At 45.4% G+C, this 23,227-nt stretch overlaps 1 protein-coding gene across 1 annotated transcript; it reads left to right on the plus strand.

Annotated features, from left to right (window-relative positions):
• Positions 1–1,046: 1,046 nt before the first annotated feature.
• LOC127295033 (probable WRKY transcription factor 75) lies at positions 1,047–22,982 on the plus strand. The gene is made up of 2 exons (XM_051324936.2): positions 1,047–1,425; positions 22,622–22,982. The coding sequence occupies exons 1-2, from the start codon at positions 1,073–1,075 to the stop codon at positions 22,836–22,838; spliced, it is 570 nt and encodes a 189-aa protein (XP_051180896.1). The 5' UTR covers positions 1,047–1,072; the 3' UTR covers positions 22,839–22,982.
• Positions 22,983–23,227: the final 245 nt, after the last annotated feature.

Below are 23,227 nucleotides of genomic sequence, written 5' to 3' on the forward strand. Positions count from 1 at the left end.
GAATCTCCGTGTAAACCCTAGATCTGAGTGCCTTTATAAGCCGGATCCTGGGAGCCCTAGAGGCACAACCACAACTCATTGTAACAACGCGAAAGCGCCCAGATAATCCAGACAAGCAGCAGTAGGCCCAGTCATTGTGCATGTGTTCCGAAGCTGGGTAAATCGCATACCACCGTCCCGAGGACTCTCCGCTCGATGGCCCCTACTTTTTCTCCCCCTCGTAAGGAGCCCTCCTCCGAGGTACCGTCGAATAGGCAACGACACTTGATGTGTTGGCTTCTTCGGAGATGTACCTGATTACAGATAAATCATTTTGATGAGGTAGCAAGCCATTCAAAGGGAGGTTAGGATCAAGCATGGTAAGGAGCGAGTTCACCTCTTGTTAAAGTGCTTTGGTGCGTGCTCGCGTCATTGGTTCACTTGGGGGATCACTTGGCCCTGGTGTAGTATCATCCTTGGACGGGGCTAGATCAGGCGGACCCCAAAAAAGAAGAACAACCAACCAGTAACTCTGACATCGCTGAAGGATTTCTTAGGGCTTGTCAGAGAGAAAACTTTTAGCGATATCATTTTCTTTAGTAGTATAAAATATTTCAATACTCTCGAAAAGAGGGATTCTAGACCGTTTGATTAGTCGATCACGTGCATGGAAGCCACCATATAATCTGCCTATAGTTATAGCTTTATTCCTTTCCACGGGGTTGGTGTAGATTACATTTCAACACACACATGTCGTGGACGACACTTCCGCAGCGGTGTTCCTTATCAAACAAGGTTGGTTTACACCGAGAGAATGGTCAAATCGAGGATAGCACTCGTGCGCATTCGCAGTCAAACCATGCTAGTTGAGGTCTTCGCTGTTGTTTTTCCAACTCCGGTTTCGCAACAGTCGGTTCCGAGAACTCTTCCTCTCTCTGTGTGGTATAAACAACACATAGGAATCGACGGGTCAAAGAAAAAAAGGCTGCAGGCCCTGCTCTTCTATATAAGCCTGTTTCTGACTTGCAAAACTCTTCCAGCTGCCGCGCGCCCCCCCCCCCCCCCCCCCGCTCTCTGAACCAAACACGTACGTATGGAGCATTGTCCCATTCTCTTCGCAACACAGCCCTCTTCTTGTACCCCTAGCTCCTACCACTTCATGGACCATGGCTTGTTCTCTCTGTCCAAGCACGAGGAGCTCTCGAACTCAATGGATGGTGCCGGTGATGATGCAAGAAGTAGTCCACAAGTTGGCGGTGAGTCCTCCCCGGGTCGTGATGCAGGGGGCGGCCAGGCGGATGTTGTTGCTATGAAAACAAAAGGGAAGAAGAGGGAGCGGCGGCCTCGGTATGCATTCCAGACGCGCAGCCAGGCCGACATCCTCGATGATGGCTACCGGTGGAGGAAGTACGGGCAGAAGGCCGTCAAAGACAACAACTTTCCCAGGTTTGTTCGTGGTGATTTTTCTGAATTTAATTCCTCGTTTGCGTCCTATTGATACTCCTACTTCTTTAGTTCTTTTATCGTTTTCTTTTCGTTGGTTCGGCCTTTGGCGTGTAATTTTATGCTTCTCAGTCGGGCTCAAAGAAAGTAGTAGGTAGATAGAGTCCCGGTGAATCTTCCAAGCACTGGTACAGGCTGCTTACATGGGATAGCGACATGTCTCATCCTGATCATCTAGATGAAAAAGATAGATTAGGTCCACATGATTTTGACGGGCATCGGAAATAAATAGGGGCTCGATGGCTATCGTGTTTGACTAGGAATAATTTGCGCCGCCCACCGTTGTTTAGTATGGAATACAGTAGTACTTGGTTTAATTGTTATATCATCGTCATATCATCCTCATATCAAAATCATCATCATCAGCATATAACAAAATAGAATAATATATAATATAATATAATAATAAAGAAAATAAGGTTTTCTCCTGATTCTCGGTCGAAATTACATAATTTGCCACCGCTTAGTTAGGCTGAGAGCGTTTTGAAGTGTTTAATGAGTATTGTCTCGAAGGGCTTTGGTGAAAATGCTTGATTTAGCGGGTCTTGGCGCCAGTATTTACGTCGAATCGTGGCACCCTAAGGGGATTGGGGTAAATTTTGGATGCCAAACGGACCAAATGTGTTTTCTAGTGCTTTTTAATTAGGTTAGGCCAGAATAGCACTTAGTAAACCACTTCAATACACCTCCACCAAACGAGGCCTTCCAATGTACTACATTTCTTCTGCCCAAAACGTTTTTTTCTATGAAGAGACCACCTACCCATGACGGCATCCTCCCATCGAAACAGACAAGATGAGGGGAGGGCCAACCCACGCGCCCACATGCCCTATAGCAGACGTCGCGGGTGCGATGGATGAGGTTGATCGTCGCCCGCAGACGCCTTGGTCAAGCCGCTAGAGCATCCAACATCGTCAATTCAGCAATCAAGGTGGCGGCAGGGATGGAACAGAGGATGACTCCACCATCCCTGCCCTAATCCCTGCCAGCCTATCGGGAGGGGGGAACGGCCCCGTCCCCGCCAACACTGGGTACAGGATACCCGCAGGTTCTCCAAGGGGACCTCCACGCCGATGAGCCAGCTTGCAGATGCGGGACGGCACCAACGACGAGGTGATGTGGTGCAACCCACCATGTCAATGTTGATGCGGGGAGATTGTCCTGTCTTCCGCTACCGGCGAGCGCTCGGGCTGCTGAGAGAGACGAGCGACTCAGCGAAGAGCTTCACCTTGCCGACACGAATGAGCTTTTGTCTGCCGACAACGAGAGCTCATCGCCTTCTGTTGTCGCCTAAGCAGGAGCGAGCGACGGGCTGCTGACAGCGGATGGGAAGGAGCCACGATTTGCGGATAAGGGAGCGAAGTTGGGGAGCGGAGTCAGGAGACGAGACTCGTGGTTGTGCGTTCGTGGCGGCTGGGTCGTAGAGAGTGAAGGGATCAGTGGGGTTGGGGCGGATGTGGAGAGGTTAGGGTTTGTGATTTTATTACACTGGCATGTAGGGTCCTGGGTCCTCGTGGATTATCCGTGGGGGAATTTCCATACCCATTCCCGCCCCAGTTAAGCTACCGGGTACCCGCCCCGCCATCCCCACGTGGCGAATTTGCCCCCATCCCCGGATCTTAGTGGGTAATTACCCGAGGGTACCCGTTCCCACGGGGAAACCTGCCACTTGAGTCAGGAAGGAGCCACGGTAGGCGCAACGTCGTGAGATCCGTCCGCCCATCGTTTCCAAACTTCGCTCGTATTCTTGTTGCCCCCGCCTCGATCGTGTGCCGAGACGTGTTCCCTTCCTTTTTCCTTACGAGTCGTGAATAAAGCCCCGCGCGAGAACGAGCTGGGCAACACTTTCCTCCTCTAGCAAACTAAACACCTGAACCTAGATCATAGGCGGACCCAACCGTCCCAAAGTCCGGGCACGCGTTCAGACTTCCGGCTAGCGGGCGCAGCCTATTTTGATGAATATTTGAACGAAAGTTTGATCGGGCTTATAGTACGTCCAGACTTGATGAAAATCTTAGATCCGTCACTAACCTAGATCAAGCATGCTGATCATGGAGACCGACGGCAACGAGTCGTTCCACCATAGTTAGGCCGTCTCCGCCTTTCAGGGACTTGGACGACCTTTTCAACTCCTCCCACCGCCCACCAACTCCGCCGCTGGCACGCCGCAGCAGCAGAAACGAGGCAGGCTCGTCTTCTCCTGCAGCTAACGGGAGTCCGGCACGAGTCCGGTACTCCGATGCAGGTCTGAAATCCGATTAAATCGAACTCCTACCGCAGTCTTCCAAGTGCGGTTCTCCGGTGCAGGCACGCTCGATCACCTGGTGGAGCTTGCGAATGACCGACAGCTGCCATGGGCTGGGCAGGATGTTCGCTACGACCCCTTCCAAAGCATGAATTGGAGGTGATGGAGTAGGAAAGCCAGGAGCGCAGAACCTGCAGGCGACATGCTCCACCATGGACATGGTGTCCAGCTTAAAATTTGTTTGTGGAGAGGGACCAAGCACTTGGCCCAGCCATGCAGGTCATGCACCAGACGCTGGTGGGCATCGACCTCGATGGCCAAGTGGACGTCTCGACGTCCCACTCCGGCAACATGCTTGCCAGTTGCCAACAGCTACACGCCGTCGACCGACGCCTGCCGGGAAGACCTCTCGCGCGCGCTCTAGTTGGAAGCCACACAAACCCGCAAAAATCTGCCACCATCAACCAAAAGTAGTTTAGGTCTCAACGTTTATTGTGAACTTTCACGTAGAAAAGTTTAGTGAGGCTCTCGCTTCAGTTTGATCTTTATATTTTTCTTCTAAAAGGTTCCGTTGAATATTTTAATAAAAAAATATGTGTGCATCATTTTAGAAGTTTGATAATATCTTATTGAGGCTCGTGTATTTTAGAAGTTCGGTAGTATTTTATATTGTATCGTCTTTTTCTATATGCTCAGTCAACACATGTGTAACTTCTATCATTTCAAATACAAACATGCACACTAAATAAGGCTCTCATCACAGAAAGTCTTCGGTACAAGCATATCAAATTAGCATACACACATTACGACTGATTGCGCCAATGTTCGGTCATTCATAAGGGATCCAGAGAAGAACATAACTTTGGTCATCTAATCAATGAGGTGAAACATCTAAAAACATCAAGATTTTGAACTCCTGAAGATTGGTCGAGAGACCAAAGCAGAATAGAGCTACACACCACCTTAGCAAATTTCATTAGGATTGGTGTTAGTACTGCTTTCTGCCTACGCCCAAGTTCCGGACTGTATCTCCCAACTATTATTAGCCGATTGTAATTATTTTACTGAGTAATAAAATCACTAGTAGAAATCAGGGCTTTGCGTATCTCACAACTACTGTTAAATTTTGACTTTTTTTTTTGCAAAATGCGTCATCTATCGGTAAAACAGCTTTGCAAAAAATGTATAACTTATCAAAATGATCGTCTCAAAAAGTTACATCTGAATTCATCGAGGTTTACCCGGTTAGCCAACTTTTAGATTCTCAAGCTGCATAAGGGAAGTATGAAAATTTTCAGGTTTTAGGTTTGCAGAAAAATAAAAAAATAGAAAAGAACTATTTTTATTTATTTACTGAAGATTATTAATACTTTATTACTTTTTCATTAAAAGTAATTATTTGGAATTCAAATAATAAAGAAGTGTGACATGGTGAAGGAGAGGATAATAGAAGTTAAGCGTGCTAGTGCTGAAGTAGTGGGAGGATGGGTAACCGAGCAGGAAGTTTAACCATGAGTATGTAATTTGACTAGAGATCAAATATAGTTAGAGACTAAACTTGTCAAACAGCTGAAATACTAGAAATTCTGAACAGTGGTCAGGTCGGGGAGCTGCCACTGCCTCCAGGTACAAGACGTCTCCTTGCGAGTCCCCCTTGATTTCGGCCACCAGTGGTCGGGTCGGGTCCCCGAGGCTCGGGCATTGGGGAGACCGACATGCGGAGAGCTGTGGTTGCTAGGCATTTGTCTTTAAAGGAGGTGGGGAGATGATGAGAGCCGTGCATGCGTGGGTGACTGCTATTTCCATCCTTTTTTTCTTCTTTTTTCGTGCGGGATGGGATGGTTGGCTAAGCGACGTACCACCCACCGCCCATCGGACAACACCTCTAGCCATTTAATATATATATTATGATTATATATATATGATAGAGTTGATTGTCCGGGTTGTTTTACACCAAGGTGTGAATTAGTTGGTTCAGATTTTATGGATCTTCTCGGTCTTTTTATATTAGTGGATATTAGATTAGGTTAGATTAGAACATATTGCTTTTCAAAGATAAGTAATGCACCTACCATAACATGCTCTACATTGTACACCTAGTTTTTTTTTCTAGAACCCTCGGTAGGTGCCGTCGACAGCTCGTTGTCACTGTCCCCGACGGCGCTGTGCTATGGAGACAATGTCCCGCGCATGGATCTTCATGGTCACCAACTAACTTGCTCCACCTAGACTTCTAGGGCAACCACCTTAAGGTGTACTCCGCCGTCCTCGACAAGGACTCGGCGGGCTTTGTTGCCATCTTTATCGACATGTAGTATGATGACTGCTAACTAGCATAGCCACTATCTCGTTTGAGATCAAAGAAAACCATGTTTGAGGTTCACAAAACGAGGTTGGACCATCGGAGCAAAGGTTGGCTGAAGAGATGGAGGCGTCTGCTTGCGTCGTGATACGTGAAGAGTAGTTAGAGGGACTACGAGCTCGGGGTTAGGGAGGCTATGCTCACACATGTCATTAGCTAAGCACTGTTTTCGGTTATCGGCTACCAAGTAGGTGCAACTCTGCTCGATACGTGTGTAGATTTTATTTTCTCTCACACTGCAACGTATCGGCATATTTCCTAGTATCATCATAGTCACAAGCTCTATATGTGTCCGACTCCTTACATAACAAAAGACAAGTCTTCTGAGGAACAGGAGTTCCCAATTCCATATGGTGTGTGCCTTTTTCTATTCTCAAAGGAACCGAGTTATGAAAACATTACTATAGTAAGCATAACAAGAGCCATCATTCGCAAAAGAAAATAGATGAAGGCGGGGAAGGAAAAAAAACCACGTCGAGCGGAGGCCCCCCTTGTCCTCCCCTTCAAGGAGATCTTGGGAGAGAAATCTTAGCGCCGCCAGGGGTCTCTCCGATGCACCCTCCGCTGCTGCCAACGTCTTGGCTCCCGAGGCATGGGGATCTTCGGCCGTTTGGCTTAGCGAAGCCTGGAGTTAGGTCGACGGCCATGGTTGGGAGGGGCTAGCAGCCCTGGAGGCTGCTAGGGGTGGCATCGTTGTCTGGCCTAGGGGCATCTACTCCGTTTCCGGCGTCAGTATGACGACGCTCCCTGTTAGGGAGGCGGAAGACAATGAGCAGAGCTTACAGGTCTGACTCAAATAATTATGGAGCTTCGACCCTACAAAATTTTTGTGGTTTGTCCTTTCTCATATCAACCAAGTCGTTGATTTGCTGGATATCAGACTCTTCGACCCTGCCGCCGATGAGTTTCGGTCTTCATGTCGGAGATCATCATTGTTTGGCGCATGCCATCCCTGGCTCTCTAGATCGAAATCGATCCGGTTGTGTGCACCCTTATATTCAGAAAGTGAGGCTTCATGAGGGTGTGGCACCAAGCTTACCATTCTTGTTGGTGCTAAGTATAGATATCCATGGTACTGACAGATGTGGAGAAAGCCATGGCATCTGCGACTGGAGGTTTCGAAGTTGATAGAGAGGTGTACTGGTTGTGATGAATACTCTGCTGCACAGGCTCTTCCTAGTTGTCATGAATAATGTGCTACGCAAGCTCTTCCTGTGCCTCTACAATAGGGGGTGGCAACACAAGTAGACTACATTTTTGGTGGTACCCCATGAGTACCGAGTCATGATTTTCTGGACGAAAACTAAAGGTCTGGCCTTTATTGGTTGTACATGTCAATTGTGTTACTGAAGGTATTGTTTTGTGTACCCAGACTTTCTTGAGGGTGAAAACATAAGATATTCGTTTGGGCGACAAGAATTCTTGTGCATTGTTTCCTTCTTCTAGGCATTGCTTTTGAAGAATTTCTTTTGTAGTCTAGGTGTTGTATTCCGTGGTTGTTAGAGTGTTTCAATTGCGAGTATTTCATCACTGCGACATGGTCTTTTTTTTTGATTTTTTTAATTAAATTTTGGTTGTGTGCATTTGTTGTGTCGAGGATTTTGACACTAGGGAATGAGGCTCCCTTTTTCTGGTTTGGCGGGGAACAAACAGCGTTGCGAGTCCTTGCGACGATCCGATCGACGATCACAAACACATAGACACGCCACTGTTTCACCCATGTCCAGGATGCTATGTGCTAAGCCCTACATCCTGCAATTATCCTCTATATGGTGGTGCTTTCTTCCTTATAGTCATCCTTCCCTCCTTTCCACTACACTGGGCATCCTTTTACATGAGTAATGGGTTACCGCAGGATGTTGCATGAATATACGCGGCGAGGTGTTGTGTGCATGGGTCCAGCGTGTTGCAGCTTGCCCGCCGTTAGGCGACTGGAGCGGTGGTACCAGAGGTGCAGGCACAAGTTAGGTCCTGCCAGTTTGGTCATGTCTTGGCTAGGCGGGGTTGATCAGTCGGGTGGCCTCTTTCAGGGAAGTTGTGGTCGAGTGTTCTCGACTGGAGCCCCTCCTTCACTTCCCCGTCATCAGTTGATGAATAGAACTCCACAGATGTAGCTCAGCTCGGGTTTTGTCGGGGCATCTATGTGAGGACCTCGTTTTCCCGGGAGACGACTGCATCCCTCGTTGTGTGTCCGAACTACGGTAACAAGGGCCGGACATAGGCCATCCACCTGGAAAAGGAGCCGAAATAAAAAAAAACAGTAAAACAGAACGTCCCATGCTGTAGTAGTGGGCCTTCTTACTTTAGATTAATAAAAGCTTCAGATTTTGTTTGCCTCGTCTTCAAAGAAAGTGGCTGCTGCAGGGAGGAGAGTGGGGGATCGGACCATAGGAGCTCAACTATTTTCATATAAGGACATGTAAAGACACTTATCTTTTGCTACCGAGAGACCTCCTCCTGGGTTGCTTCTCGGGAACTGCCTAATCATCCATGTCGCTCAATCGCCTACAGGGGCCCTCCTGGTTTTGTATTCTTCTCCGCATGCGCTTGAAGCTTGGTTGCCGCCTTCCTGGGAGGTCGAAGAAGGAACAGTAGCATGGTCCGGGAGCTTCCCCGGATAACTTCCTCCAAAGAGGGCCGGTGGACCCTTGCGACAAGAGCGTCCAGGGGAAAACGAGATATATATCTATCCACGGGACTAGTCCTGGATGAACGAGAACGAAAAAGACCGTGGACCGAGTTTATCCATTAACAAAGCAAACCAGATGAATGGTAACAAAATTGAGTGCAAGAGGAACAAACTCATTCATATTCATCCATGGGGAGTGCTTCTGCATACATTGCTTGCGCTATGGGACCTAGCTGGAGCGCAAGGCTTTTTGTTAATCAGGAGATGATAACCCCGAATAGATTGCTCGCACTAGGCTTTTGCCTGAGGTGCGAGACCAACCGCGGGTAAACCTCGATACGTTGTCGTGGGGTGGCTGGGGCCACAACGCTAGGCTCTTCTTCAAGGATGTTTGTCTTTTGTCGAGACCCTAGGTATTTAAGAGGTTAAGTCCCATCTCAAAGGGTGAAGGGGAACGTTGAGCTAGATGCCAACTTTTCTGCCAGCCCCTCGCAGGCTACGACAAGTTCCCGGGAGGTGGCATTCTTAAAAAAACCCGAGAGACCACCCCTAGCAAACCACCTGGCCCCCTAAGCCCTCCTGACGCTGCATGCACGGTGGGGGCTACGGCAGTGGTTACTTTTTATCGCGAAAAAGCCTTTCCTAGAGCCACCTAGCATGGACCTGGTAGGGCGGACCGAGCTTCCCACGAGGACAACCTCATCAGGAACTATTTTGTAGATATTTTTCAATCCTTTCCCTTGACGGGGGCTAGCATGGTCGTTTTCCAGGTTCACCGGGCAGGGCGTATTTGAAGCTGCTTCTATGGGCCACAAGGCCGTCTTCCGAAGGACTTGCCTGTTGTGGTTGTGTCGTCCATAAATCAGAGAGGGGGAGGAAGAGCCGGTCGTAAGACCGAGCGTACCATTGCTCAACCTTGGTCCGTCCCTTTGTCTGGTCTTCAGGTCTAGTCGGTGGCTTGTAGTAGGAGTCATTGTGCCTGGATCTCTAGGGGGTGGGGGCCCACAACCTCCTGTCGTGGCTTCCCGCTAGCCCCCGGTTGATTACAGACGTTCGCCGTTGAGGGGGCGAGGGCCAGTGGCGCTTTCGGACATCCAGGGTTGTCATTTTGGGAGCAAGAGGCCACCCCTAGCTCAGGTTTTAAACCGGGGCCCTAAGAGATCACCAAAGTGCAATCTTCGCCACGGTCCTCGCCTCTTCGAGGTTGGGGGAAAGGCGTAATCAAGCATCTTCGTTCTTCTGGTGATGATCCGAAGCGACCCCGATCTTGGTCGGAGACCGGGGCCATCAGCAATGTCCCTAAGGCCATCTTCTACCTTATCCTTGGTGAGGCGCCAACTTCTTGTGTGTTGTTACGGGGACATCATCCATGGTCTCTTGATGCCTTCGTTGCTCAGGTTGTAGATGGGTGGGCGAGGGGGCCGCACCAGTCTTCCCACTATCTTGTCCTCGGGCGGCAACGACCGGGAGGAGGCACTTCTTGGGATCGAAGATCGTACCCCCGCTCGCGTGGTGAGAGATCCGCTCCTGGCTAGAATTTGAAACGAGGGCCCTCGGAGATGACTGGTCGTCCATCTTCCACCGTGGGCTTCACTTCGTTAAGGTTGGGGGAGAAGCACTATCATGCCTGGATACAACCCCAGCTTGGTCGAGGACCGGGGCTATCGGCGATATCCGTTGGGTCATCTTCTCCCTTTCCCTTCACATGTCGTTGTATGCTTCTACGGGTAAACCCCTTCTCCATGTCGTCAGGTTGCAACTCGGTGGTTTCCCTATTCCAAATTGTTGCAGGGCCAGGCGAAGGTGCTTTCGAGCATCCAGGTGCCTTGTGTGTCCCCAGCTCGGGTGGTCAGCACATGGCCCTGGGGCCTGTGCAATGGCTTGTCGGGCGATCTTCCTCCACAAGATCCTTTTTTGTTGGGATGGAACGGCGACGTTGTCAGTCATCTGGGAATGCCCCTCCCCCCGGGCTACCCTGAGGTCGAAGGCCTGTTCCTAGCTTGGTACATGTCATGTGCCGTCGGCGATGTCCCGAAGGTCATCTTCCTCCCCATCCCTAGCAGGTCGTGCACTTGAGCTCATCTCCTATTCTTCACTTCCCATCCTACAGCCGAGTAGTAGGTATTGCTTCTTCCATGTGTGCGCACTCATCCGCCAGGGCCAGAAGTTATGTTGTGGAGTGGAGGGTCTAAGTGATTAGCCTTTCTCTCAAGAGGTAGCTATGTACCCCTCGAAATAAAGCCAATTCCACTCTTTCTGCTGATACATCGGGCAAAAGATAAAGGACTCGGGCGAATCGTCGAGTGAAATTACGGAAGCTTTCCCACGGCCTCTGCCGGACCCCGAGGAGATCACCTTAGCGAACGAACCGCCGTCTCTTCCTTTGCCCCGTTGTGCCCCGGGGCATCCGCCTTGGGGAGACTGTGACATGTTTCGGCGAGAGTGACCCTCCAAGGGCCTATGCAACAGACTTCGTGAGCGCTGATGCATCGATATGTTGCGGGCGAGTCTAGGAGGTCCGTCGCGTCTTCGTCAGAGTCGAGGAGGCGGAAAAATCCTAGACTCCCGGGCACAATGGCCCAGGCATAGTGACGACGGACTTGGGTGACCCATTGCGCTTGTGCCGCCTACCTGGTGCGCCAGATGTCATGTCGATCATTCCGACACTGGGGAATCAGGCTCCCCTTCAGGTTCAGCAGGGGGTGAAGAGCGCATCGAGTCCTTGCAACGGTCTGGTCGAATATCACAAACACACAGGGACACTGGTTTTGGCCACGATGTTCTAAGCGATATGTCTTGCAACTATCCTCTATATGGTGGTGTTTTCTTCCTTAGAATCCATGTCCCCTCCTCTACGCAACATTGGGCCTCCTTTTATATGATTATGTCGCCACGGTATGCTGCGTGAATACACGCGGCGAGGTGTTGCGTGCATGGGTTCAACTTGTCATAGCTTGCCTGCCGTCAGGCGACTGGAGCGGTGGTACCAGAGGCACTGGTCAGGTCCTACTAGTTTGGTCATGTCTTGGCTAGGTGGGGTTGATCCGCTGGTGGGGGGGTGCAGAAGCTGGGCGTAATTGTTATCTCGACGATAATAGAAGAGACATATTGTTTTTGGGTAAATATACTCACAAGCGCCGCACAAACTCAAACATGTGCGATGGCAGTTTTTTTTTTGGTGCTTTCTTCCTCTAGGAGTTGTAACATGTACGCATGTAGTAATGTGACACCTCATGCTGACATCATCGCATTAATTGCTAATTTCAAAAATTCAAAATGATTTATCTTCTTAACCGTTAATCCGATTAGTGTTTCGTTTTCACCGACAAGTTCGTCTCGACGAGGGCTTCAGAAGTAGATCCCATATTGTTATGTTTCGATGATTTTTTTTTCATTGAGTCAGTTGCCAGATTATGTTACCGCGGTTGCCAGATTATCAACAAACAATCCACATGACAATTGTGCATATATATACTTCATATTTTTAGACATTGAAGTGATCTAAAAAAATTAGAGAGAGAACCTTAAATATGTCCAACAACTAAGAGATGATATCGTTCAACCAAAAAAATGTATCATACCATTGCATCGATGTAGAATGGCATATATGAAACTAGCAAACACGTTATTTCAGTGCCGCAATTACGTAGCAAATAAATATTCTGATAAGTACGTGACAACAATCTAGCAATTGTTGGAAACTAGTAAAGCATAACCCAACAAATATGTGACTACAATCTTGCAAATATTGATAAATAATTATTATTTTTAATCAGGCAACTAAGAATTGACAACCTGGAAAGTGTGTGATAATATTCTGGCAATTGCTGGTGAAAAAAAAAGTTGTCAAAACATACCGACATGAGATCTAGTTTCGAACATCTCGTTGCCACTAAGCCGATTGTGAAAACGGAACATCAATTGATTATACGGTTTATGAGATAAAACATTTCAAACTTTGGAACTAAGAGAATCTTGAATGATGTCATTATTTACATGCATTCGTGCATGGAGAAGTGGCATAGCTACACATGGGTACTAATTAGTTCCATGCATAGGAGAGTGTGTAGACTAATTAATTCATGCATGTGAGAGGACTAACTAATTACACGCATGCATGTGAGCAGTGGGAACCGCCGCACAGGCAACCAAATGTGCGGCGCCGCCGGGTAGTCCAGTCCATTATTTTTTGCACTAAATCACATGCATCATCCATATATTTTAGAAACAGACCAGTTAAAAGTGAAATATTTCAGACTTTTCATTAAAATAGAGTATAACGTAGATGTCTTCAACTAACATAGTTAAATTGTGGTCGCTGTCAATTTTGTAAAAGAATGTCAAAATAGGCTTTGCCGAGTTCGGAAAGTAATACACTCTTTTTTGGCTCAGTTCTTTTGGCGGCTTCTCCGAGAAGCTGCCCTCTCCCCAGCTTCCTGGAGAAGCCGCACCAAAAATTTTGGGAGGCTTCCGGACTAGTCTAGCCTTGACCATTTCGGAAGCCTTTCAAAATTTTGGGGGCGGCTTCCCCAGGAAGCTGGGGGGAGGGCAGCTTCTCGGAGAAGCCGCCAAAAGAACTTTTTTCTTGAACATGGGAAGGACCCGGAAGGGTCCAGATAGCTGCATTAAACGGTGTTACAAATTGCAGAGAGGCACTTCAAAGTCAAAAAATTACAAACCAGCCCCTACGTTTTACATAGAGAACCCACACACGAGATGAAGAAAAGCGATCGGTTCCCTCGCCACCGTCACCATTGCTGAGCTTGATCTCACGGCCATCTGCCTCCACCCCGGGGACGAAACCAACTGAAACGGAAGAAACGCTGGTCGCCGCGACCAAGCCCCTGAAGATCCTCCAAGAAAGCACCCAGGCCAGGAGAGGAAGAACAAGCTAGTATACTTCAGTTCCAGTACCCTAGTGCGGAGTGGCCCCAGCACCAACAGATAACGGCGACCTGAGTTCGTCGCCATTGATGACCTCCGCGGAACGCAGCTCGAAGAACTTCCCGCGAGGCTTCAGATCGACACTTTCCACACAACCTGTTGCTACCGAGGCAACCAGATCGAGCAGGAAAAGAAAGGACCTGAGCATCGCCGCGCTTATTGAAGGGAGCCTCGCCAGTTACCGCCGCCGGCCACCGTCCCCACCTCGGGGAGTCGCCAGCAACGAGCCCTGGCCGCGAAAAACCGCCGCGCGCCGGCGTGGGAGCAACTCCAAACGGCATAGCGCCAAATAGCCACACGGGCAAACACAACAGTCCTATAGCTACTATGTACAGGAGGGCTGGACACCCTCTCTCCCATCTACTCCGGCCGGTAGAGCCGCCGGTGAGAGAGAGAGGAGAGGGTCCGGAGAGCAGGTGGAGACACTCAAGGGGAAAGCGGAGGGAGAGAGAAAAGAGAGGCGTCAGCTCTCCCTTGAAAATAATACACTCGGCAAACAAATAACAAGACACGGCGAAAATTCGTTTTCTGGTAGTGCACGTCTTCAAGGGTTGTTTCTCTTTGTGTACTTGAAACATGATTCTTAATGCACTAGGCCTCTCCCACTAAGTGAAAAGAGTCTCCTGTGATTCCGGAAAATTTGTCATTACCATGTATCTAGCTCTTTGCCGTGTGTATTTAGCAAAATTAACTCGGCAAACAGACAACAATCGGCAAAATTCAAAAAAACAGGCGGCAAAATTCAAAAAAAACAGGCGGCAAAAAAAATGATACTCGGCAATGTCTTCAAAAAAACACTTGGAAAATACGGTACTCGGAGGAAACATGTAAAATACACATGGCAAAGATAAAGTACACGGCAAATATCTAGACAGGTGGCTACCACAATAGCTGTAAAATACACATGGAAGGTCGGCCGCTCCATCGGTCCCTCCTCTCCTGACGACCACCTCTTCCTCCTCCGCCCTCTCCTGTCCCGACGGCGTCTCCGATGATCGGGAGGCACTCGATCTTGCTAGGAGGATGGCGGAGCACCCCGGCGAGTAGGTCACCGTGGTGCACATCCTTGACAGCAGGGCCAGCCACAAGGAGTACGTCGTGGTCACCCTGCACCTATCCGAGGCCAAACACGAGGGACTCTCCCGTGGCTGCTTCTCGCCGACGAGATTGACGTGTACTGCGGTGCTCGTGGAAAGACGAAGATGTGGCCCTGGATGACGGTAGCTCGGCATGGTGGCCTCGAGCGTCGACTCAACGATGGAGAATGGCCTGAATGACGGCTCCGTCGATGTGGCCGCGTTTCTGACATTAGTTTTTTTTTGTTGCAATTAGACTTTGCCGATGGTGTTAGAAAACACAGCCTTCGCCAGTCCACATGAAACCGTTTAGTGCTTTTGTATGCCGAGCTAACAACAAATACACATGCTAAATATATTTGATATATTAAAAACACACGGCAAAAGCCCTTTGCCGTGCCAATATGTGCAATGTATGATTTGTGTGTCAACACATCGCAAATGCATTGGCGTGTTCCGAACGGCCTTTGCCCTGTATTTTTCTCACACGGCAAAGACTTTATTTCCGATAGTGATACGCAGGGAAAGGGTGATGCTTACAACATGGAGACTTCCGATTGAAAGGAACTTACAAGTCTTCCACTGTTCCTGCACTTAACCTACCACCGCATCACCAAGATAATATCCGAGAACGCTAGTTGCAGTATAGCAGAATGAAGAATTTGAGTTCATTCAAGAAAAAATCTAGTCACTGGCGCCGCACCAAACATTCGTCGCGTGTGATGCTATAAGATTCGCGAAAATACAAACAACTCCTATATGGCCGTGCGACAGTTGCTCGTGTGGGCTTGTCAGATCGTTTTTTACGCACTTGCACAGGAAAGCAACAAGAATCTGTCCATTGCATAATTGATTGGTTCTTTTTAGCACGCGCTTGAGTGCTTGACATGGAGCCATCCAGTAATACTAGTACTACTACAGTTCATGGCCTATGGCCTAGTATGATGTGATTGCACGAGTAGATTTCCTTGCAAGTTACAACCAATTCATTTGTTGGATAGTGCTGGACAGTACCATAGGATCTAGTAACTTCTAGGAGCATACGTACGATTATGTATTTAATCTCTACAAAATTAACATAACTTTTGGCGGTAGAAAATTTTCTTGCATGTGATTGCTTAGGTGATACCAACGAAGATATTTTTACTTTCGCTATTACAAGAATACTACAATTTTTGATCGGTTGAATAAAAATTCGGGAATTTGTTATTGAGCAACTTGACAGCTGTATTAGAACTACTCGGTAGCTTTATTCGATAGATTTCATAGTTGCTTGAGAAATATCTAATAGCTATATGTAAATAATATGGTAGTTATTTTTAAATTATTCATCATATATATAGAAAAACCAAGTAACTATTTTAAAATAACCGCGTAGTTATTACTAAATAACATGATAGCTATTGCTAAATAACCTACTAGTAGCTATTACTAAATAAGCTAATGCCTACATTTATTGAAATGCTGACAACTATTGATCTGGTAGTTGCTGCTAAATAATGTGGTGGCTACTGGTAAATAACCCGGTGGCAAAAAACACACTGCGTATTCCCATGCCAATTGCGTTTCACAAGATTATCTTTGGTTAGGATTACTTCTCGACGCAAATACCAGCAAAAAATCTCAATTTTGAGCGGTATCTTCATCTTCCAAATCTTCTTGTTTTTATCAACTGGTATTTCCGGTTGGATAATGACATTGTACAATGAACTTACAGAGAACTTTCCATTCGATTGTAAGTTCCAACAAAATTCATCTTGCCCTTAAGACAACTGGATGGATTCCAAACGCAACAGTAAGGCATTCCATGCAAGAAGTCTCGGACCGCTTAAATGCAATGGGATCACTTTTAGGCTTGCCTAATGCTAAGGTCTCATCCAAGCCCATCACAAAATTTACTTCTTGTTTTCATGTGCGTGCTAATTTACTACCGTTAGGAATTAGTTTTCAGTTGATCAGTTAGCTAATTTTTGGTGCTGGCCAAAACAAAATTTTAAAAGTCCATTAAAGAGGATGATTTTTTACTTCCGTCTAGACCTGAGGTGGAGGGTTCCTACATACGACCAGTCACTAAAGTACTCAACTAATATGATGCCCTTTTTTTAGGCAAATCAGTGGGTTTCCCCATGGTGTATATTTATATAATTTTCAAAAGTTATATGTACAAAAAGAGAAGCTTATTGCTAGAGATAAGCAATAGCTGACTAACTAGCAGGCCCTAAGCCCAAAGGAAAAAAAGAAAAAAAGAACCAACTTATCTGAGATTATTGAAATCTCTCAACCCAAGACTTGAGGCCAGCATAAGACTTTCTAGGAGCCTTATATAGAAGTAGCAAGACTTCCTCCTTGAACTTTCTTTGACATCTATATAGACTTGGTGGAGTATTTTTGAAGATAAAGTCGTTTCGAGTAGTCCAGATGGCCAAAGTTATCAGCATAATCAGCTCCATAAAAAATGGGACGTTGAGGGAAAGCTTCAAGCTTATAATAAAGCTTTGAATATCTGTCTGCTGATCTAGTCTGGGCATATGTATCGCCAACACATCTGGGAAAATGGGTATTGGAAGATGGTTCCTTGTTTCTAACTCATCTTGTCCACACATAATATGATGCCCTATCATCACTAAATTTATACAAAGTGACAAATAAGGTTACATAGGGCAGAAAAGCATTTTGAGAGAAATGGGTGACTGTGAACTTTTGAAATAATGGCATTCGTTATTATTTATTTGTCATCACATTACATTTAATAGGTAAATATCATCTTTTCGCAGGCATCTTTAATTGAGCATGTGTAGTCGTAAGAAATTATGGTAATATTTTCAAAAAGTAATATGTTAAATTAGTTTTATAGTACTAAAAATGTGGTTCCGTAGCGAAGCACGGGCAATCCGCTAGTAATATATAGGTTGGAACAGATATTAAAACTCATACTAAATTAGTTATATAAAACCAATTCATATAAATTTTGGAGCCTCATTCTTATGCTCCAAAGGGCAGAAATTGAGATAATGCTCAATGGCTGACATCGCAATATCCTATAAATTTTATACAATCCCTCGACAGGAAAATGGGAGTTTGTACTAGATGTTCACAACTAAGTGACTTAGAGGTTTACGGGCACACATAGTGTAGTAAACGGACAACCTTCTTGAGATCAACCGACAGAAGTTGCACACAACCATTTTGTCATAAATTTACAATGTCTCAAAAGAAGAAGAGAAAAAAAGGCATACATAATGCTTGCATGACTCTTGCCTTGGAACATAATTATTTTGGACGATCGGCAGGCGCTACAAAACAAAAGTGAAATTTAGCCAAATAGTGGTGTTGTCTTTTCTACACGATCATGAGCATGTAAAAGCAAGAATGGTACCTGAGGGGATCATATACCGCTCCGTCTGATCACAAAATTAGTGTAGATAGACAACATTTAGCAATCCTATAATGCTCCGTCTCATCTCATAATTAGTGTAGATACACGATAGCACTTAGGTATCATATACTCATATATGGCCCAATACAAGATTTATTAACTGGATCGGAAGCTTACTTCCTACGTGTGGTACATGAGAGGGTTGGGATGCTCCTTTCCTTCTTCGGCATCGGACTCAACTTTCTCATGGCCCGGCTGAGTTCATTTTTATGTAGTTGGCCCTATCTCGATCTTGGGGCTGTCCCTAAAGGCCACATATCGAAGCAGAAGCCTTGAGGGATCGTGTGTCGCAGGTGATTCTATCTGGATCGGGTGGTGTTTATCAACGATTAGCATGGAGTGCTAACCATGATGTTATACTAGAAAGCATGTGGTGGTGGAATGATTCTTCCGGTGGTGGTGTCCTCTTGGTGACATGGACGGTTCTGAACGACGCTAGGACCCGGTCCATTAACACTAACATATGTCATCGCACTCCTCCAGTAGTACAGGAGGTAGTTGCAGGGATTACATACATGGACCTAGTTTTGGATGAAGTGCCAACATGATAGGGCTAAGGTATCCGATCTTTCAATTAGATGGAGATAAATTAATTTTTGTTGGAGCTTGGGCTTGACGATCCGACTATGCGTGTGAAGTAAGTGCGCCAATGCAATCGCTTGGCCAATCTCCCGGAGTTACTGATCTTGCGGATGCACAATCAGCCTGACCAAAAAGGGTCTTAATTCCTACCTGAAATCGAGAACAAGTAAGAACTAATATTGCAATCAAGATATTATGGATCAAGATGAAAGCTTTATTAAAAAGGTGGGATTCCGAATTAATAGTTGGTCTTGTTCTGGGTGCTGACCTCAAAAGAAGTATACATGAGTTGCAGCAATGGCAAACTTTTAGTCTAAACAAAATTCGAGTGTTAATGATGGCTACGAAGGGGTATATAAGGGGGAAATCCAGGGTTTTCGACTAGCCAAGGGGTGGGGTGGCCGAAATCCATCCTAGATGGGGTTTCCTCCTTAGATACAAACCCTAATCCACATCAAAAAACTGAGCAGTCAATGGAGAGGTGGCAACACAACATGTAGCTGATGATGAAGAGATGTTGAGTGACGCAACACCTCCATAACGGCGTGAAAGTTATTGTTGATGGAGATAAAGCAGTCAACAACCCGACACAATGGTTGCCAACATGTGGGGATGCGAACTATGATGAGTAGTGGAGTGGTTGGCCAGATGCATCGGGACGGTGACAGTGACGTGGCTGACAAGGCGTGATCGAGATAAGTAAGGCTAGCATGAAAAGGAAAATAAGTGAGTAACAAATTTGGCCCGACGAAGACAGTTCTTGGTGTTGCACCAACTCAAGAGAGACCGTACCTTGGTTGGAAATTGCTGAAGCATTTTGTTTGCACACTTGCCACTCTTCTCACTCTCACTTTTGCTTATAAGATTAGTATTTCTCTAGTATTGGGTGGACTAGGGAACACACACACTTTGTAGGGTCAAGTGAACACTGAGAAAGCCACTTTTGGTAGGACAAGGTATGAGAAAGGAAGATAGGTCTCAAAGGGGAAATACCTTCGGTGTTAGTGTAGGGCATCATACAATCGTGCGTGTATATTCTATCAAAGGAATCACTCGAGTTTGTGGTATCATTGTTATTGTTGATGTGTTACACAAGCTTGATTTCAGACGAGGAGCAACGAAACAAAAACATAAAACACATAGAAATTAGCCAAACCAAAAATGAGGTAAACTAGTCAAAATATGTTGGAGATTTGCCACTAGTAAGCTAGAGATTCGAAATAGGCCAAAGACTTTTGTGCTGCAGGCCAGCGATTCTAGCTCGGGGCTTTCCTGTTCTTCGAGTTAGTCGATTTGTGCAGCAATTTGAGCCTCAACATATCAAATTAGTCTGTCAAAAATTGGAAAAATTAGTTAAAAGTGGTGCAAACAAAGTTAGGTCGACATCTGAAACATGAAATCAATGGACCAAAACCACAAATAACTTAATGATTCAAGAGACCAATCCAAAAGTAATTCGAGGCTACTATTTTTTTGTATCTTCGAATTTTGTAAAAAAAAACAATTTGGAGGGATGTCGTCCAACCTCTTCATTCTGTTCCGGTCTTCAAGGATCGAAAAGCAGGGAAGGAAGACCATGATAAACGTGAAGTGCAAATCGAGTTATAAATGCACACAACACATCCACATCTTTTGCCCTTGTTGGTCCGATTAACCAACTCAATAGAATCCACAAGAAAGAGACACAAAGCTAGAGTTTCTAATGGAAATATTTCCAAGGTGCCTTTTGATACAACTCAATCAATCAAAGGTCTAAGGAGAGGTCTTTGGTGTCCCAAATGGAAGCCATGGATCATTATCTAAAGTCTAATCTCAATCTCATTCTAGGGTTCACAAATGTGACTGGGGGCATATATCTAGTGAGCCACGAAATGTGGGTATTATAGGCACGAAAGGGGGTGACCTGAGGTTAAATGAGTTATGTCCCAACTCTCTTGCGTGCCAAAAGTCCAAAGATTCCATTGTTCCAATTATGCTCGAGATTCCAGTCCTGGGGCGGAGACTCTGGGTAGTCTCTATGAGTCACGCCATCTTCTCTGAGAGATTGGAAAATACTATAGATTTCATGCTCATGTTTTTTTGCAGAGACTCCATTCTTAATAGGGTGGAGATTCCAATGTAAAGGACATGACACTCCGGTGAAGCTACGGTAGCTTATTTTTTGCACTTGGTTCCTTACCATGGTCCCGCTGCCTTGGTCCCATGGATGTATTTATCGTGGCTTTTACCTAGCTACACACAAAGTTTTAGCATGAAGTAGTGTACGATTCAAAGGGGTATTATAGTGACATGTGGAGAGGAGAAAATCCGCCGCAAGTTGGACAGATTTGGCTCTAGCTTGGGTCATGAATCTAACTGTAGACTTGGAAGTCTTGAGAAGGTGATGCACGAACGCCACCCCGTATCAGCGCATAATAATAGTTTATTGTCACAAATTTGCATCATTGGCTAATCAGTGTAGAGTAACATAGTAACATAGTCGATGTTACTACCCCCATAGTGCAAATTATCCGAGTTATTTATTTGGCTGTAGGCCTATTTTCTTGGAGTATGTGATCTTATGGTACTCCATCTGTCCAGGTTTATAGATCATGTGTGTATCACTAGACCGATAATTTGACCAAAATCATATAAATTGTACAACGAAAAAATTATACCATTAGAAAAAATAACATTTTAAATTTCTAATTGTACATGTACAATATTATATACCTTGTATTACGCTAGTCAAACTGATGATCTGAGAATACGCACAAGACCTACAAATCTGGACGGAGTGAGTAACATAATATTGTACCACAAGTCTCTCATTTCGGAGTTAATGACCTAGTTGGCATTACATGTAGTTGTAAACTGTAACTAATTTATAGCTAATATGTATAATAGTTAGCTATATAAATGTTGTAATTTACAACCATGACCCACCTCCCACAGAGACCAAAACGCCACATAAGACTAATCATATTGGGGAGTAACATAGAATACTGTCATGCATATAACACTAGTCTATGCTACTACATTCATAGTGCATACTACCACTATTTTAAAGAATAAGACACACATGTATTCCAAGACAAATTTTGACCATAAAAGTTGATCAAGAATATATTATATGTAAATAGTATCATTGGATTGAAAAGCATTTTCTAATGATATTAATTTCATACAAACAATCTTTATATATTTGAAGTAATTCTTGGTCAAACAAAAAATACGAAAAACGAGGGAGCCTTATTCTTTGAAACGGAGGGAATAGTAACTTAGATTTAGTATCATGCATGGGTGTATTAATTATCTTATAGACTCAATGTACCTTGAAAAGTGTGATGTTACGGTAATATAGCTAGTTACCACAACTAGTTCTTTCTTCATTTAATTCCATGCCATGTTATCAAAATGCCTAGTTAGCAATGCATGTAGTTCTATGTTAGTATCTTAGTTACTTGTATTATTAGTAGTCTAAGGCTGGTCATAGTGCATAGTATCATATTGTAGTATCATGCATATGATACTTATCTATGATACTATCACTATAGTGGGTGGTATTATAGAGTAGTATCATAATCTTCTAAATTTATTGTTTTGTAGAATCCCAATAGAAAATGTGTGTACAAGATCTATTTGGCGTTAGCTTTTCTCGTAACGTGCGCTATGATACAGTATCCACCTATGTTACTCTAATCTTATCTCTTCTCATTAATTAGATGCCACATCAACATTTTTGTGGGCCTAAGATGCATGATACTACCTAAGATACTAGCACTATGGCCAGCCTAAGTTAGCTCGTAAATGAGAATCCAGTCTCCTGACCTTTTACTTTCTCTGGCTGACAAACTAGTATATACTAATTTCGTGTTACATACAGGAGTTACTACCGGTGCACACACCAAGGGTGCAATGTGAAGAAGCAGGTTCAGCGGTTGTCGCGGGACGAAGGCGTGGTGGTGACGACGTATGAGGGAACCCACACGCACCCCATCGAGAAGTCCAATGAGAACTTCGAGCACATACTCACCCAGATGCAGGTCTACTCGACGGTCAACAACAGATCCTCGACCTTTACTCACCATATGTTTCAGTGAACGTTGCATGCATGCTTGAAACGCAAACTGGGGAAGGGGGTTGTTGTTTTGTCCATTTACCGTAGACATGTATGTAAGCAAACATATACATAATAAGCGCTATTTGGTAGCTAGATACAGGCTAATGCATGCAAGTTTCTTTCATTATTGTGTTGTTGTTAGTAGTTGTTGTTGTTGTTGTTGTTGTTGTTGTTGTTTTTCTTCGATTGGTTGTTGTTGTTGTTGTTGTTGTTGTTGTTGTTCTTGTTCTTGTGTTTTCTTCGATTGTAGGTGAACTCCAAACTGATCGATCAATATAGATCATGCACATTCATGATGGGATCCCTCAGGGTATATATATCTTCGGCGCCATGCGAGGATAGAACGTGTGGTGGATGACCTTTCAGCGG

Source organism: Lolium perenne, chromosome 4 (genome assembly GCF_019359855.2).
Source record: "Lolium perenne isolate Kyuss_39 chromosome 4, Kyuss_2.0, whole genome shotgun sequence".
Taxonomy (NCBI): domain Eukaryota; kingdom Viridiplantae; phylum Streptophyta; class Magnoliopsida; order Poales; family Poaceae; genus Lolium; species Lolium perenne.